This window comes from Phodopus roborovskii, unplaced genomic scaffold, assembly GCF_943737965.1.
Source record: "Phodopus roborovskii unplaced genomic scaffold, PHOROB, whole genome shotgun sequence".
Lineage (NCBI taxonomy): Eukaryota > Metazoa > Chordata > Mammalia > Rodentia > Cricetidae > Phodopus > Phodopus roborovskii.
Genome location: NW_026126514.1, coordinates 1,031,070 through 1,045,260, shown reverse-complemented (window position 1 = coordinate 1,045,260; position 14,191 = coordinate 1,031,070). Strand labels below are relative to the sequence as shown.

At 38.5% G+C, this 14,191-nt stretch overlaps 1 protein-coding gene across 1 annotated transcript in view; it reads left to right on the top strand.

Moving 5' to 3' along the window:
- Window positions 1-14,191, top strand: part of Prkd1 (protein kinase D1) — a 300,779-nt gene that overhangs the window by 263,343 nt on the left and 23,245 nt on the right. The window contains exons 15-17 of the mRNA XM_051195802.1: window positions 9,026-9,187; window positions 9,763-9,861; window positions 10,702-10,969. Coding sequence (XP_051051759.1) covers window positions 9,026-9,187; window positions 9,763-9,861; window positions 10,702-10,969 — 529 coding nt within the window. The remainder of the gene's footprint in view (window positions 1-9,025; window positions 9,188-9,762; window positions 9,862-10,701; window positions 10,970-14,191) is intronic.

The window sequence follows — 14,191 nt, the reverse complement described above, 5'->3', positions numbered from 1 at the left end:
AGAACTGGGAAGGGACAGCATACATTGTTTTAAAATGATATTTTTCTTCCATATGAAGATACATCAGAACAAAAAGGATGATTAGAAGTAGCTGTATCATGACTGGCAAAATATTAATAATGGTTACAATCTGATGATTTTATGGAGTTCTTTATAATACTTACTTTGCTTTTCAACATTTGACTGAGTTCATTTACAAATAAATAAGCAGTAAGTAATATTTATTATAGATGTTTCTACACCTCTTTCCTATTGTGCCTATTGTGTTTTAAGTGAAAGCTCTCATATTTCTCAAAAAGTAATGAGGAATTTGGTAGGCTGAATAAATAATGGCGGTTTTGTGTGATGTATTAAGTAGAATACTCCTCCAAAGAGATGCATACACACATATGTATACACACACACACACATATACGTGTGTGTGTGTGTGTGTGTGTGTGTGTGTGTGTGTGTGTGTGTGTGGTGTGTATCCCAGAAATGATCAATATGCTACGCTGGTGGCAAGAGGGGTTTTATAGGTACAATTAAAGTTAAAGAATCTCTCATTTGAATACTTGGTCCCCAGCGAATGGCACTTTAGGGCAAGTCTTAAGGGTTGTTGTTGAGGGACTCTTTCTGGAATAAACACCACAACGCCCATGAGAGTGAAAAAGAGAAGTCACTGGTAGACAAAAACCAGGACAGCTCTGAAAAGTCTTCAATGTCAGGTCCAGTCTGCATTCTCATTTTGTGTAGTAGAACCACAGAGTGGAGCAGGCAAGCAAGCAAGATTCTATAGAAGCATAGGTGGCAGTCAACAGGTTGTTAAGGGCAACAGCCCATTGTTTTAGCTAATTTTTCCAGGCCATTCTGCTCTAGGTAGCAGGTGGAGCCATGCTTGGCAAATAGGCAGTACAAGCAGTGCTTTTAGTAAATCACCAATAAATCAATAATTTAGTATCTAATAATTAGCCTTTTCCACTTTAGTGTGGCCTTGCTGGAGAAAGTATTTCATTTATGGATGGGCTTTGAGAGTGTAAGACTTGCCATTTCAAGCTATCTCTGCATGTGCTTACTGTTGGAGATGTGAAGTCTTGATTGGTCCTGCCTCCATGCCTGCCTGCTGCCAGACTCACTTGCTATGATAATGATAGACCCTTATCCCTATGAAGCTGTAAACCCCAAATAAACCCTTCTATAATTTGGTCATGGTAATTTATCACAGGACTAGAAAAGTAACTTAATTTGGTACCACAAAGTGGTTTTTGATATTGCTGTGGTGGGCCTGATCATGTTTTCTGGAGGAATGTGGAAGAATTTGGACTAAAAAAGAGATTAAACACTGTAAGTGGTGCTTAATGAGCCAGTCTAGTAGTAGCCTGGAAAACAGCAATGCTGAGAATTAGTCAGTAAGAGCCCAGGTAAGAGGTTTCAGAGGGGAATGATATTAGCCACTGGGCTAGACAGAGCCCATTCTTGTAATATTTTGGGAAAGAATAAGGCTGCTTTCTGACTTTATGCTAAGAACTTGACTGTAGTTAAATTTGAAAGCAGTGGACTAATTTCTTTGGCAGAGTTGATATGGGAACAGCGTAACATTGACTGTTTTGGGTGGTTATTAGTAATCATTCTTATGAAGGTCTATAGTGAAATAGAGAAAATGGTGCAGAAAGAAATTAAAAAATGTGCATTTTGAAGAGAATATGAGCATCAGACAATGTAATATTGGGGCCCAGGCTTGTAGTTAAATAGATAAAGATATTAAGGAGAGGCCTGATGTGATTTGAAATCAAAGGAGCAGTGCCCTCGGGACAAATCTGCACCCAGCTAAGTTTCCAACTTGAGAAAAGGCCTAAGGAACTTTCTCTTCCTAGAAAAGAACAACAAACAAAAGCTCTGCAAATGTGACCCAGTGGTGCCAGGGTTCATCCCTAGCCAGCAGCCAAAGTTGTCAGTGCCGTCCATGTCCATGTCATGCCTGATTTACATCCATGAAGGGTAAACTAGAATAGGGGTTGTGGAATTTTCCTTCACAGTTCCGCAGAACCCCTGAGGCCAGGCAGGCATGGAGGACCTGAGAGGCCATTGTGTGAAGCTGTAGAGGTGAACCTTGTGTCATACTGGAGACCTCAAGGTGTGTGAGGTACCAGGGCCCTGCAACATGAGAGCTGCACACAGGGAGTGAAGCCAGCCCAAGAGGCAGATGTGTCTTACAGGCACCCAAACTGGAGAAGTAGAGGCATCCGGCATGAACCTCGGGGATTTGGAATTTGCTAGGTTTTGGTCCCATATTTCCTCATCCTGTCCTGATTCCTCCCATATAAAAGGGTAATATATAATCTGTGTCACTGAATGTATATGACTTCCTTTTTTGCTTTTACACTGGCTTACAATCGAATAATTACTTTGAATCTCAGAAGAGACTGAACTTTTCAATAGTATTGAGACTAAGAGACTATGGGGACTTTTGGAATTGGACTAAATTCATCTTGCAGCATGATACAGCCATGGGCCTGATGAGACCAAGGAGCATACTGTGGTGGTTTTAATAAGATGTCCTCAATATGCTCTAGCATTTGAATACTCAGTCCCCAGTTAAGGGAGTGTCTTACTTAGGGTTTCTATTGCTTTGAAGAGACACCATATTCACAGCAATTCCTATTAAAAACAAACAAACAAAAAACAAAACAAACAAAAACATTTAATTGGGGTGGCTCACAGTTTTAAAGGTTCAGTCTATTATGACCATGACAGGGAGCATGGCAGTGGGCAGGCAGATGTGGTGCTGAAGCTGAGAGTTCTACATCTTGCAGGCAACAGGAAGTCAACCAACAGTCACCTTGAGGGAAGCTACAGCTTAAAGCCCACTCCTACAGTGACAGGTTTCCTCCAACAAGACCACACCTCCTAATAGAGCCACTTCCTTGGGGGCTACTTTCTTTCAAACCACCACCAGAAGCTTAGGAGGTACAGCCTTACTGGAGGAAGTGCATCACTGGGGGTGGGCTTTGAGAGTTTAAGGACACTTGTCATTTCAAAGTTCTCTCTGTGCTTCCTGTTTGTGGTTTGAGATGTGAGCTCTCAGCCACTGCTCCAGGTACCTCATCTTCCTGCTGCCATGCTTCCCTGCCCTGATGGCGATGGCCTCTTATTTCACTAAAACTGTAAACCTAAAATTAACCCTTTTTTCTGTAAGTCACATGATCGTGATGCCTTATCACAGCATTAGAAAAAGTAACTACTATAGAGACCATAAAAGAGGATGGTTAGCTTCTATTAGTCCTATTAGCCTAAGCTAACTTTGAGTCCTTAAAAGTAAAAATCATCTGTAGTTAGAAGCAGAGTAGAGAGCAAAACACTGCTAGGTGTTGTGAATGGTGACTTCCTGGCTTACAACCTGTTAGCAATAGGTGCTGACACCTCTCCAGCCCTAAGCTAACAAAGCAGAATAAAATAGGAAATCAGTTTTTCTCCCTCAGAGTCTCCAGATAGGAGAACGGCTTCCCAACAAGTTAATATCTGCCCAGGGAAACATAGAGAAAACAGAGGAACTCATCAGACTTCGGACCCATAGAGCTGTGAGGCTGTGGTTCGATTCAGGTTGTTTCTCATGTGTACCAGCAGCAAGGAGAATGATGGAAAGATGTCAAAGATGAAGGACAAGATTGTGATGTTTGTTATTAACCTGGTGCAGCCTCATGTTAGGTAAAAGTAAGAATCTTCTGCACTACCGATGTTCAGTCAGTAAACTAAAAAGGAAATTATTGCCCAATTCTTTTTACAGTCTCAGAAGTACCCAGTGTTAACCAGCTCTCCTTTATGCCAGATACAGTGTATTTTGAATAATACATTTTGGTTGTTATATGTATTGCCACCACATTTTATAAAGGGAGAAATAGACACAATAGAGTCTAACTTTTGTGCATCAGGAGCCAGCAAGTGATAAGAGCAAAAATCCACACTCAGGGGAACTGCCTCCAGGGAATCTGCTCCAGAAATTTTGCTCCAGGAGCAGTGGCTATACTGGTAGCCAGACCTGTTCTGAGTTAAAATAGAAACCTACCAAAGAAAGGAAGTCAAAACCTGTTTCTAAGGGGCACAAGTATAACCATTGTTATTGTCCAAGTAGCCTATTTTGAGTTTTTATTCTTCATCCTCCAGCAATAATGAAATTATGAATCATGTAGTGAAAATGGCCATGATGGGAGAGGCTCTCATAGAAGAAAGTTCCTGTCGCTCATCTGGTCTCTTTCTGATCACTCTCTAGTGCTTCTTAAAATGATGTGAATTGACAGCTACCAATGAGACAAAGACATGGAAGGAGTACAAATCATCTAGATGGGAGGAAAACCATGGGTTTGTTCCTAAGAAAGATGGTGAAATTGTTCAAATAGGTGTCAAAGCTGACATATTTTGAGGGCTGACCCCTAGAAAGTGAATGAATGATACTGTCTTTTTCATGTCCTTGTTACTAGGAAAATCACTTTGGAACTCACTGGCAGCAGCATTTCTGATATTTACCTCCATATAATTGACATTTGTTATTTAAGAAGATGTTAGTTAAGATCACAGGATTTCATCACATGAGTCCTAAGGTTGTGCACCAACAATTCAATGAGCTTGCAATGAAAATCCATATACTGTATGTTTTCTGCAGAGAAGTAATTATTGTATGTTATTTGATGCAAATATATCAATACTAACTATTAAAGATGTGTATCATATCTAAAATAAAATCATTATATCATAATTATTCAGTTTTTAAAACATTTTCAACTTAATAAAAAATAATCAATTTCATAAATATTCAGGAATATTAATCAGTTAATAAAAAAATCAAATGATGCAGAAGTTCATCTTTCAGTAACATTGAAGGAATGTATACTGAGCATCTAAAGTGTCCCAGACACTAGAGAGAGAATTCAGTTGATTAAATTATGGACAATAAGGAGATTGTTGTCTTATTGCTGTATAAATAAAGTCAGTAACAGTGTAACATAAGTGTTATGAAAGAAGAGTGTACCAACGATCCTGGAGAGGAATCCAACTTAGACCAAATGTCACAGACATCTTTCCAACAACTAAGTTTGTACAAAACCAATTGTCTCATTCAGGCTAAGGGAAAAGTAGATGTGTAAGCTGGGGAAAGAGGATGTGTGGCTAAATATGAAAATGACTTTTAGTGTATAGACCAAGACAAGTAGCTGTGTAGAACAAAAAGGAGGGAACTGTGAGCAGGAGGTTGAAAACAGACAGGTATTGATGGGTTTCCTCTGCCTTGCTGACAGAAAGTACCTCTTCCTGAAGCTAGTGGTGACTGGCTTGTAAGCCAGAGTCAACTTAGGAAGATTATAGTGGCATTCTTTTAATGATTACCTTGAAGGAAAACAATCCCAAGACAAGATTCATTGGGTGGCAGCAGCAGTTGACTAAGGAAAGATACGAGTCCAAATGCAGGCATGATAATAAAGCCAAAGGCAAGAGGATCTACATGAGAGAAGAGGGAGTATGCCCTTCAATTTTAAGGTACAGTCTGCTATTCAGAGAGAGGGAACAAGTCCAATTTTAGAATGACCTTCAGCTCTCTGGTCTCAGGAATTCACTGGTCAATAAAAGAAGCAAAAGAAGACAAATTTGGGTAGAACGATACTGGTTCATTATTGGACATTTTTCATTAAATATCTGTACCAATGGCAGATGGTTGTAAGACTAGAAACCAAGAGACCTTCCAGTCAATATCAATACCAATTTTAAGAAGCATTTTCCTGTTTCCCCCACAAGATGAATTTCCCATATCTATCAAGGCATTATAAGCCATTTCCCTTTCATAAAGCATTAGGTGATAATAACTTCTAGGACCACCAAGTACAGCAGAAATTGTAAGAGACCCTAATTAGAAAACAGAAGAATGCTGTGCTTTTCTTAGTACTCTGAAGAGGGGGGAATGCAATCCCTTTCATGCCTATGACAGTGACACCTCACTCTGCTGTGCATATCTATGAGGTGGGATGGCCCTTCTTCAGTTCCTCCAGTTCTTTTGAATTCTGATTCTGAACTTCTTGTTTAGTTTTTCCTGTTGCAGTATGAGCTGAGTCACACAGCCTTCTGATGAAACAGTAGTCAAACACTCTCACATCAAAGCTGCTCCTAAAATGATAAATGATATGCTGAATCTAATATCTTCTGTTCTCTACTTTATTATCCCTTATATATTAGAGTAGAATAGCCTACAAAAAAGAAAGTGAAATTTTGATAGTGATAGCTTATCACGACTTAATACCAGGAATAAATTCCCAACCCCAGTTATCAAATAGAGCAACTCTGGTACCATTAAAGACTAAGTGTTAACATAGCACTATGCAGGCAAATGCATGTATAACTGATCACATATGTGGAAACCTAAAGTGCAGTTTAATTAATTTACTTCCCAATAAAATGTTTTGCTTCTAAGAGTATCATCCTAGGAGCTTTGAGTCAAGGAGATTTTGTCTTGATCTCTGAGTGATATTTCCTCTCAACTTTTGAAAAACCTTGTGTTCACTCCATAGATGTCATCAGGCTACAGTGTGTGAAAGTGCACCATTTTTCCTGTGCTTGACCAAATGTTTCATTTCCTGAAAATTAAGTTACTGAAATCCAGCAAACAGATGGTCACAGTCCTGCAGAATCTTGCTCCGCTGTGAAATATATGATCTGAGTTCCTGCCATAAGCTTCAGAAATTAGCAAGGATTCTCCTTGTAGGCCACTGCCCTATAGTTAGTTGTCTTTGCGGTGTTCAGTCATTTTCAAAGATATACATATGTACATACATGCACACACAAACACACACACACACACACGTGTCGAGTAATATGGACTTGTTTGAAATGTATCTAGGTATTAATTTCCATGTGCTACATGATTAAAAATTGTATGTGTGCCATTGATAACATATGAAGATAGATTAAAAAAAAATTGATCTTCTCTTTCCTTGTCATAGCTTTTAAATATATTCTCCAAACTAAGAAAATATTTCAAAGAGTATAATGTAGGAATTTTGGTAGATAAGATAATCTCACTCCTTTATGTACACATTTTCTTGTTCAGTATAAAAGGTTTGATCATTTGACTTAGTGAGACAAGAATAAAAAAAAAAAAAAAAAGCTGGACATGGAAGCTCACACCTAGCACTCGGGAGATTAAGGCAAGAGGATAGTCATGAAGAATGCAAAGTCAGCCAGATCTACATCGTCAATTCAAGGCCAGGATAGGACATAGAATAAGACACTGCCCCAAACAAAATTGTTATCAATAGCTCAGAAGAAAGTGTTTATTTTGGGGAAGATTTTTTTTTCAGCTGTCACTCAATGTATCCTTTAGGAAACTTATGAAGCAATAGACTGTTGTAAAAGGAAAGACAAGGGCAGTGAAAACATGAGTTACATTTCTAAAATGTCATTTACAGTTGTGTATGTACAGCCTTTACTTGGATACTGTCTTGACTACGCTACTTATTTTTAAATCTGTTTGTTTAGCAATGCAAAATATCCTGTGTGGAGAATCAGCAAAATCCTACTTAGTCCTTTTGTAAAGAGACTTAAGAGTGGACATTTGTAGAATTCTGATTTGCAGTGAACATGCCTCTTAATATAAGACAGAAAAACTCTAGTCATCTGTTCCATACTTCTAAGCTAAGACATTTTGGGAATGTTTCCTGTTTATGCAACATTTACTAAGCCCCATCCCATGCATGAGTCTGTTAAAGCCTTGGTTTCGAGTAGGGAAAAGGAGAAAAAGAATCTATTAGTGAGTGGTCTCTTAAAGCACTAACTCATATACTTAAGGAAACAAAGCTAGGGATGCTTGAAGATTGACACATATATTCAGATAATTTAGGAAGCAGAGTTATGTTTTTGTTGATCTTTCCTTTCTTATTCATTGCATCTGTTCCTCACTGGAACAGAAGGTAATAGTCAAGGAAACCAGGCCTCCCAGAATACTGCAGATGTGCAGTTAGATGAAACAGAGGAAAGGAACTAGTTAATCATATCCTCAAATCTGACAGCCTTCCTCATGGAACTGGCCCAGGAGAATTAGAAACTCAGTAGAACCATCCTGAGATCCTTGATTCTGCTGTGACCATTTTGTTGTTGTTGTTTGTCTGTTTGTTTTCATTTTTGTCCGGGAGGTAGAAGTTCTTAATTTTTGTTCATGATGTTTTATGTTGATGTTGCCATTTTTCTCACTAAAATACAGGTAAAACATGTCAATGTTTTGTGCTGTTAGAACTTTATTGCTTTGTTAAAAAAAAATAATAATAAAGGTCAAATGACTAAAGGCTTTTGATGACCCAGAACAACACTGAAATTTAAGAATCAAAGAAGGGAATAATGTAATGCTCAGAGAAATTATGTGTCACAGCTATTCAGGCACAATGTAGACATCCATGGCCAGCCATTACTCCATTGGGAAGTGAGAACCATGAGGGAATCCTACAAAGTATCCTGACCAACCAGGGCTAGGTAGTACTTGGCTAGGTGGTACTTCACCTTGACAACAGTGATCTTCACACTGGGTAGTATCTTCTGCCTCCTACACCAGCCTGTGAAGCTGGGCAACACTGGCAGAGTCTGGGTGCAATGTTCTGTCAGTCCATATATGTACTCCATATATGAATTTCATCCCTTTTGCATTAAATATAAACTGTGTAAGATGCCTTCATGTGCTTTTTTAAAGACAATATGCTTAATATTGGAGATGATCCTAAGAAATTATACGTATCTCAATATGGTATTCTAATTAAAACCTAATTAGCAATTCACTGTGCTAGAACTTGGTTGGTTAGTATAGAAATAACTTCACTATGCATAGAAAATAAAGATATAGTTTTTGGAAACATTAGAATTTCAAAAATATAAGACTGCACATGTGGAATTGGGAGGTGTTAAGAATCTTAAGTGTGGGTTTCTCCAAGCTTTAAGCTTCAACAGTTTCATGTAATCAGCGAGCTTGCCAAACAGTATCAAAAAACTCATTTTCTTCAAGTGCTTTATTTATCTTTAATAGAACCTTCATCACCCTGGTGTTGTAAATTTGGAGTGTATGTTTGAGACGCCTGAAAGAGTGTTTGTTGTTATGGAAAAACTCCATGGAGACATGCTGGAGATGATCTTGTCAAGTGAAAAGGGCAGGTTGCCAGAACACATAACGAAGTTTTTAATTACTCAGGTAAGAAATCAATTAGAGACAGAAAAAATAGTTTTCAATATCAGATGTTATCACTGTTTAACTACAGCTCTCTAGCCTTGTTGTTTTGGTCTCTGATTCTTGTTTAAACTAAAAAAGATTGCAAGGGTGGAGTATATCTTCTTGCTTATATTTATGTCATTCAGTGTCCAGCATACAAAATTAGTAGCACTTTAAGCTGATCCACACATTAAAGACATTCTTGAAATTGTAATACAACAGCAGCTTAATCCTGGCTCAATACCGACTTTTGACTCAGTATTTCTATGCCATGTGGTGAATTCCTTTGTCTACACCTGTGTTTGTTGCTATATAATACCATTGAGGAATATGCTACTTCTTTCATGGAATTTTCTTTAGCAACCTACTACTTAAACTGTAGACTTTTTGAGAATCTTGAACATAAAGAACCATGACTGGTCAATGTGGTGTTCCTCTCGGCCTTTCAAATTCATGCTGCAGCTCATTTCATTCATCTCTTTAAATTGGTTATATATCTTGAAATGAATTAGTAATGTCTTTAAATGAAGTTATTTTGTTGATTTTCTTCTTTATAGATACTAGTGGCTTTGCGGCATCTTCATTTCAAAAACATCGTTCACTGTGACCTCAAGCCAGAAAATGTGTTGCTGGCATCTGCTGATCCTTTCCCTCAGGCAAGTACAAAAGCCACTCTCAGCAGAAAGCCAACTTGCCATCCTTGCATGCTCCATGCAGCCTCCTTTTTTTTTTTTTTTTTTTTTTTTTTTTTTTTTTTTTTCTTGCCCCTTAAGCAAGTGAATTTCTTTGAAGTCTTCCCCTGAGTATCTTCATTACCTTGTTGCCTTGTTTTTTCTGGATAGCTTCTGTATCAGTCACTTTTCTTGAAACTGCTTTGATGGTACCTGTGCTTCCTCAGTCTATTGTTGGGCTTCCTCAGAGCAGGTGGTCCCAACCCTGTGTGGAAAGCATGACCTTTATACGGAGGATACCTTAGGATACCAGGGATGCTGCCTGATCTCTGAGACTGGGGACAAGGGCAAGTTTTCCTTTCTCGCACACAGGGATAGGAAAGCCTGGATATCTTTCTAGGAACCCTAGCTCTACAGTACATGACCAGGGTAGGTGTCTGGCCTTGCTGTGCTGACCCTTACAGAGCTACTTTTGATGGTTATTGTGAATCCTGTCATCTTTTTACTTACCTCTTATCTACCCTCAGGCAAGGTAATCATTATCAATTTGCATGTTCTTCTACCTGGTACTCCAAACTTATTTTCATATTTATGTTCTGATATTTGGAGTAGGAAGAAAAAGGTTTACGAGATACTTTTATGAATGAAAAACTAGTTTTGTCTTGCAACATAAACTACTGTCTTCACAAATAGAAGATAGAAAGTAGCATTTCTTCTACCAGGGCCAATTGTTATTGTCTGTATAAAGTATTTCTGAATACCTGACAGAGCTGAACTAATGAAAACTCTAACTCACTGTTTCAGCAAATTCTCATTTGTCAACAGGTGAAACTTTGTGATTTTGGTTTTGCCCGGATCATTGGAGAGAAGTCCTTCCGGAGGTCAGTGGTGGGTACTCCAGCCTACCTGGCACCTGAGGTTCTGAGGAACAAGGGCTATAATCGCTCTCTTGACATGTGGTCTGTTGGGGTCATCATCTATGTGAGCCTCAGTGGCACCTTCCCTTTTAATGAAGATGAAGACATCCATGATCAGATCCAGAATGCAGCCTTCATGTATCCGCCCAATCCTTGGAAGGAGATTTCTCATGAAGGTAATTCCTTCCCTTCAAAAATGGCAGACATCTGCAGTGCTGTGCTCTTAATTGAATTTTAATTATTTAAGTGGGAAAAAAATGATCTTTGTATTCACTGGAGTGGAAGCAAAACTTGTTTAAAGTGAACGGAGAAGTAACAAAATTCTAAATAGAAAATGTCATTTGATGAAATGTGTGTTTATTATTAAAGAGGCTGGAAAGTTTATACTAAGAGGTAAGTGACACAGCCAAGGAGATTTGTTTACACTGGACAAATTCACATTGATGTGTGACATCAGTGAGCCTTGACTCGGGTTTTGAATCATGCTCTTTTGATGCCTCACCAACACAAGTTTATGACATTGACATTTTCATCATCATAGCGTCTCTATTAATATTCCAAGTATGTTCTCTCCTGCTTTACTTTGTGGGGAATGCATATTTTATTTGGCCACTTCCTAGAAATGTTTGCTCAGTATGAGAACATACTTATATGTGATGACTCCTTTAGGATATGATACCTTGGCAGTCTTGCATTCTCTAAATTTATATTCTTGTTTATGTTTATCAATACTTCTCTCCTCTTAAGGGAATTGACATAGTTTAAGTGTCAGGGGCTGGTGGGCCATAGGAAATGGTTAGTTCAAGCTTTTAAAAGTATGGTGAATATACTTAGGAATTCATTTAATTCTCACAAAAAAAAAATCTTGTAAAATAAATCTGTATAATTTAAACTAAAGATAATGAAGTTATACCAGGTGCAAAGGTCATTAAAGTAGTCAGGAGCAGGACCAGAACCCACAGGTAGTCTGAGCATGCTTGGCTGGCCATTAACCCTGTTAGTTTCTGGGAAATGCATAGTTCAGAGTTCATAGTAATTGTTCAGATTTCCACCATTTAAAGATGACACATTCATAGATAGCCCTCACTCACATTGATACCTGCTAATGAATGTGTTGGTACAACCATGAAAAGAGTGTGGTAAACTGCCTGAAATAGATGAACCCCTTGAATACTGATGAAGTTAAATGCTAAGGGATATCTCTATTGTTAGAGCTTTAGTGGTTATTAGTATTAGCAGCCACCTTTAATATCCTCTAATTTCTTATCAATTGTAGCTAGATGGTTATATCTGAAAAGAATCTGGACTACCTACAAAGGAGCTATGATGTATGCTGAAGAATTTAGGGAAAGGCAAAAATGAAGTGTAATAATTATTCTTTTCCAGTGACCACATCTCTTGTTAGGAAACATTGCCAATTAGACAAGACTAGCCTTCGTGCTTCACATTTCTTATACAGTAAAATAACTTGATACTGTTTCCAAAATGTACATGAAAAATATCCCTAATACCGGTCAGAAACGTGTCTGTTCTTATCGGTGGGAATAGATAAAGACATAGGTTGCCAATGGCTTTAAAAAACAGTAGTAAGGAAATCACAATTTATACCCACATGACAGTTCAAAATAAAATGTTAGTACATGTTTCAAAATCATGAAAAGTAGTTGGTGAAATGAGTTGTGCATTTGGAAAGATGGTCATTTATTTTCTTTAATTTTTGGCTAAATTTAAAACCATCATCTCCAAATTCAGAGAGTGGAGATTAACCAGTCAGACAGAGCTGAATTTTCCAAAGAGATATAGAACTCCCTCATCACAGAGGAATGGAAAAGACAATGTGGAACATTTTCGTAAAGGAAATTGTCAAGTGTAACTCCAAAGCCATATGAATGTGACCAAGAAATACACATATTATTTTGCTGGGCAAGGCTCAGGAGATTTCTGACTATTCAGGCCAGGTGATAACTGAGGGACTAAACATCAACTCGGGAATAAATTGGCCTCTGTCCCTGTGCCTCCCCTTAGCCCATCCTTACTAATTGTTTGCAGGAGTCTGGGTGGAAAATGATTATTTCCCTGCCTCTGAATGAACTCATGCCTGAGTAATGAAAATAAAAGCCTAAATTGTGTCACAGTAATGGTTGAAGGGTTAAAAATGTCACTCTGTCCCCCTGTCGCAATGAGAATAAATAATTCCCTGATTAGAACTTTTTGTAGGACCATGAGTGAGTAATTGGAAGCATATCAAAAATGACAAACACACAAGCAAAGCTGGAGCCTGGTATGGGGAGTGCAACTCTGGTAGACCACTGAGGAGCCTCAGGGTACTTTAAACCACACCACAGTCACTGAAAAACCTGATACTGTGAAGTGAGAAGACAGTCAGTGCCATTTTATAACAGCAAAAGAAGGGGGTCAGCGATCTAGGATCTGGAGTACAGATCCAAATGACACTGTAACTGCCTTCTTTGCATCACAGTCTTATCCACCAAAATGGAGTCATGATTCCTATGTTAATGATAAGGTAGTGTGCAAGCCAATTTTATGTCATCTGAGAGGAGAACCCTTATTGGGAAAATGCCTCTATAAGGTCTGGGCGTTAGCGAGCCTGTAGAGACTTTTCTTAATTAGGGATTGATGGGGAGTGCCCAGCTCATTGTGGGCCAGACTATCTCTGGGCTGATGGTCCTGGATTCTATAAGAAAGGATGTTGAGCAAGCCTCAGGGAGCAACCTTGCATGGCCTCTGCATCAATTCCTGCCTCCAGGTTCCTGCCCTACTTGAGTTCCTACCCTTGCTCTTCTTGATGATGAATTATTATATGGAACTGTGGGTGCAATGAACCCTTACCTCCCCAAGTTGCTTATGGTCATGGTAATAATGCATCACAGCAGTAGTAACCCTAGGACAGCTAGTAATGACAAGTGAATGAGATAAAATCTTAGAGGCATTTGTACAAGCTACAAGTGTGTTCAGATACACTTGTGAATTGCAAAAGTACTGCAGAACCCTGAGCTAGGCAATTGGCCTCACTGGCAAATAAAAATTAATTGTGTAAATTTATAAACTGAATGCAAACTTCTGTTTCTAAACTCATTAGGACTTCCCTTGTTTCAATAAGAGTAACCTATGGCAAGCAAATAAGATAATTTATTGAACCCCAATTAGAAGATATAAAACGTAAGCCTCTGGTTCAGTTGGTTCCTGCAGAACACATGTTGTGTTGTCCCCTCTCTCAAAGCTGCTTTGTTTTATGATAACTTTCTTCTCAGGTTGTCTTTCATGTAGTGCGAACTCTGCCCCTGCTATGTCCTAGCTTACCTGCTCTTGACTTTGTACATGCTCTCAAAATGAAAGTTAGCATATTTATGGAGAAAGTCTCTGAATGGGGAACAATT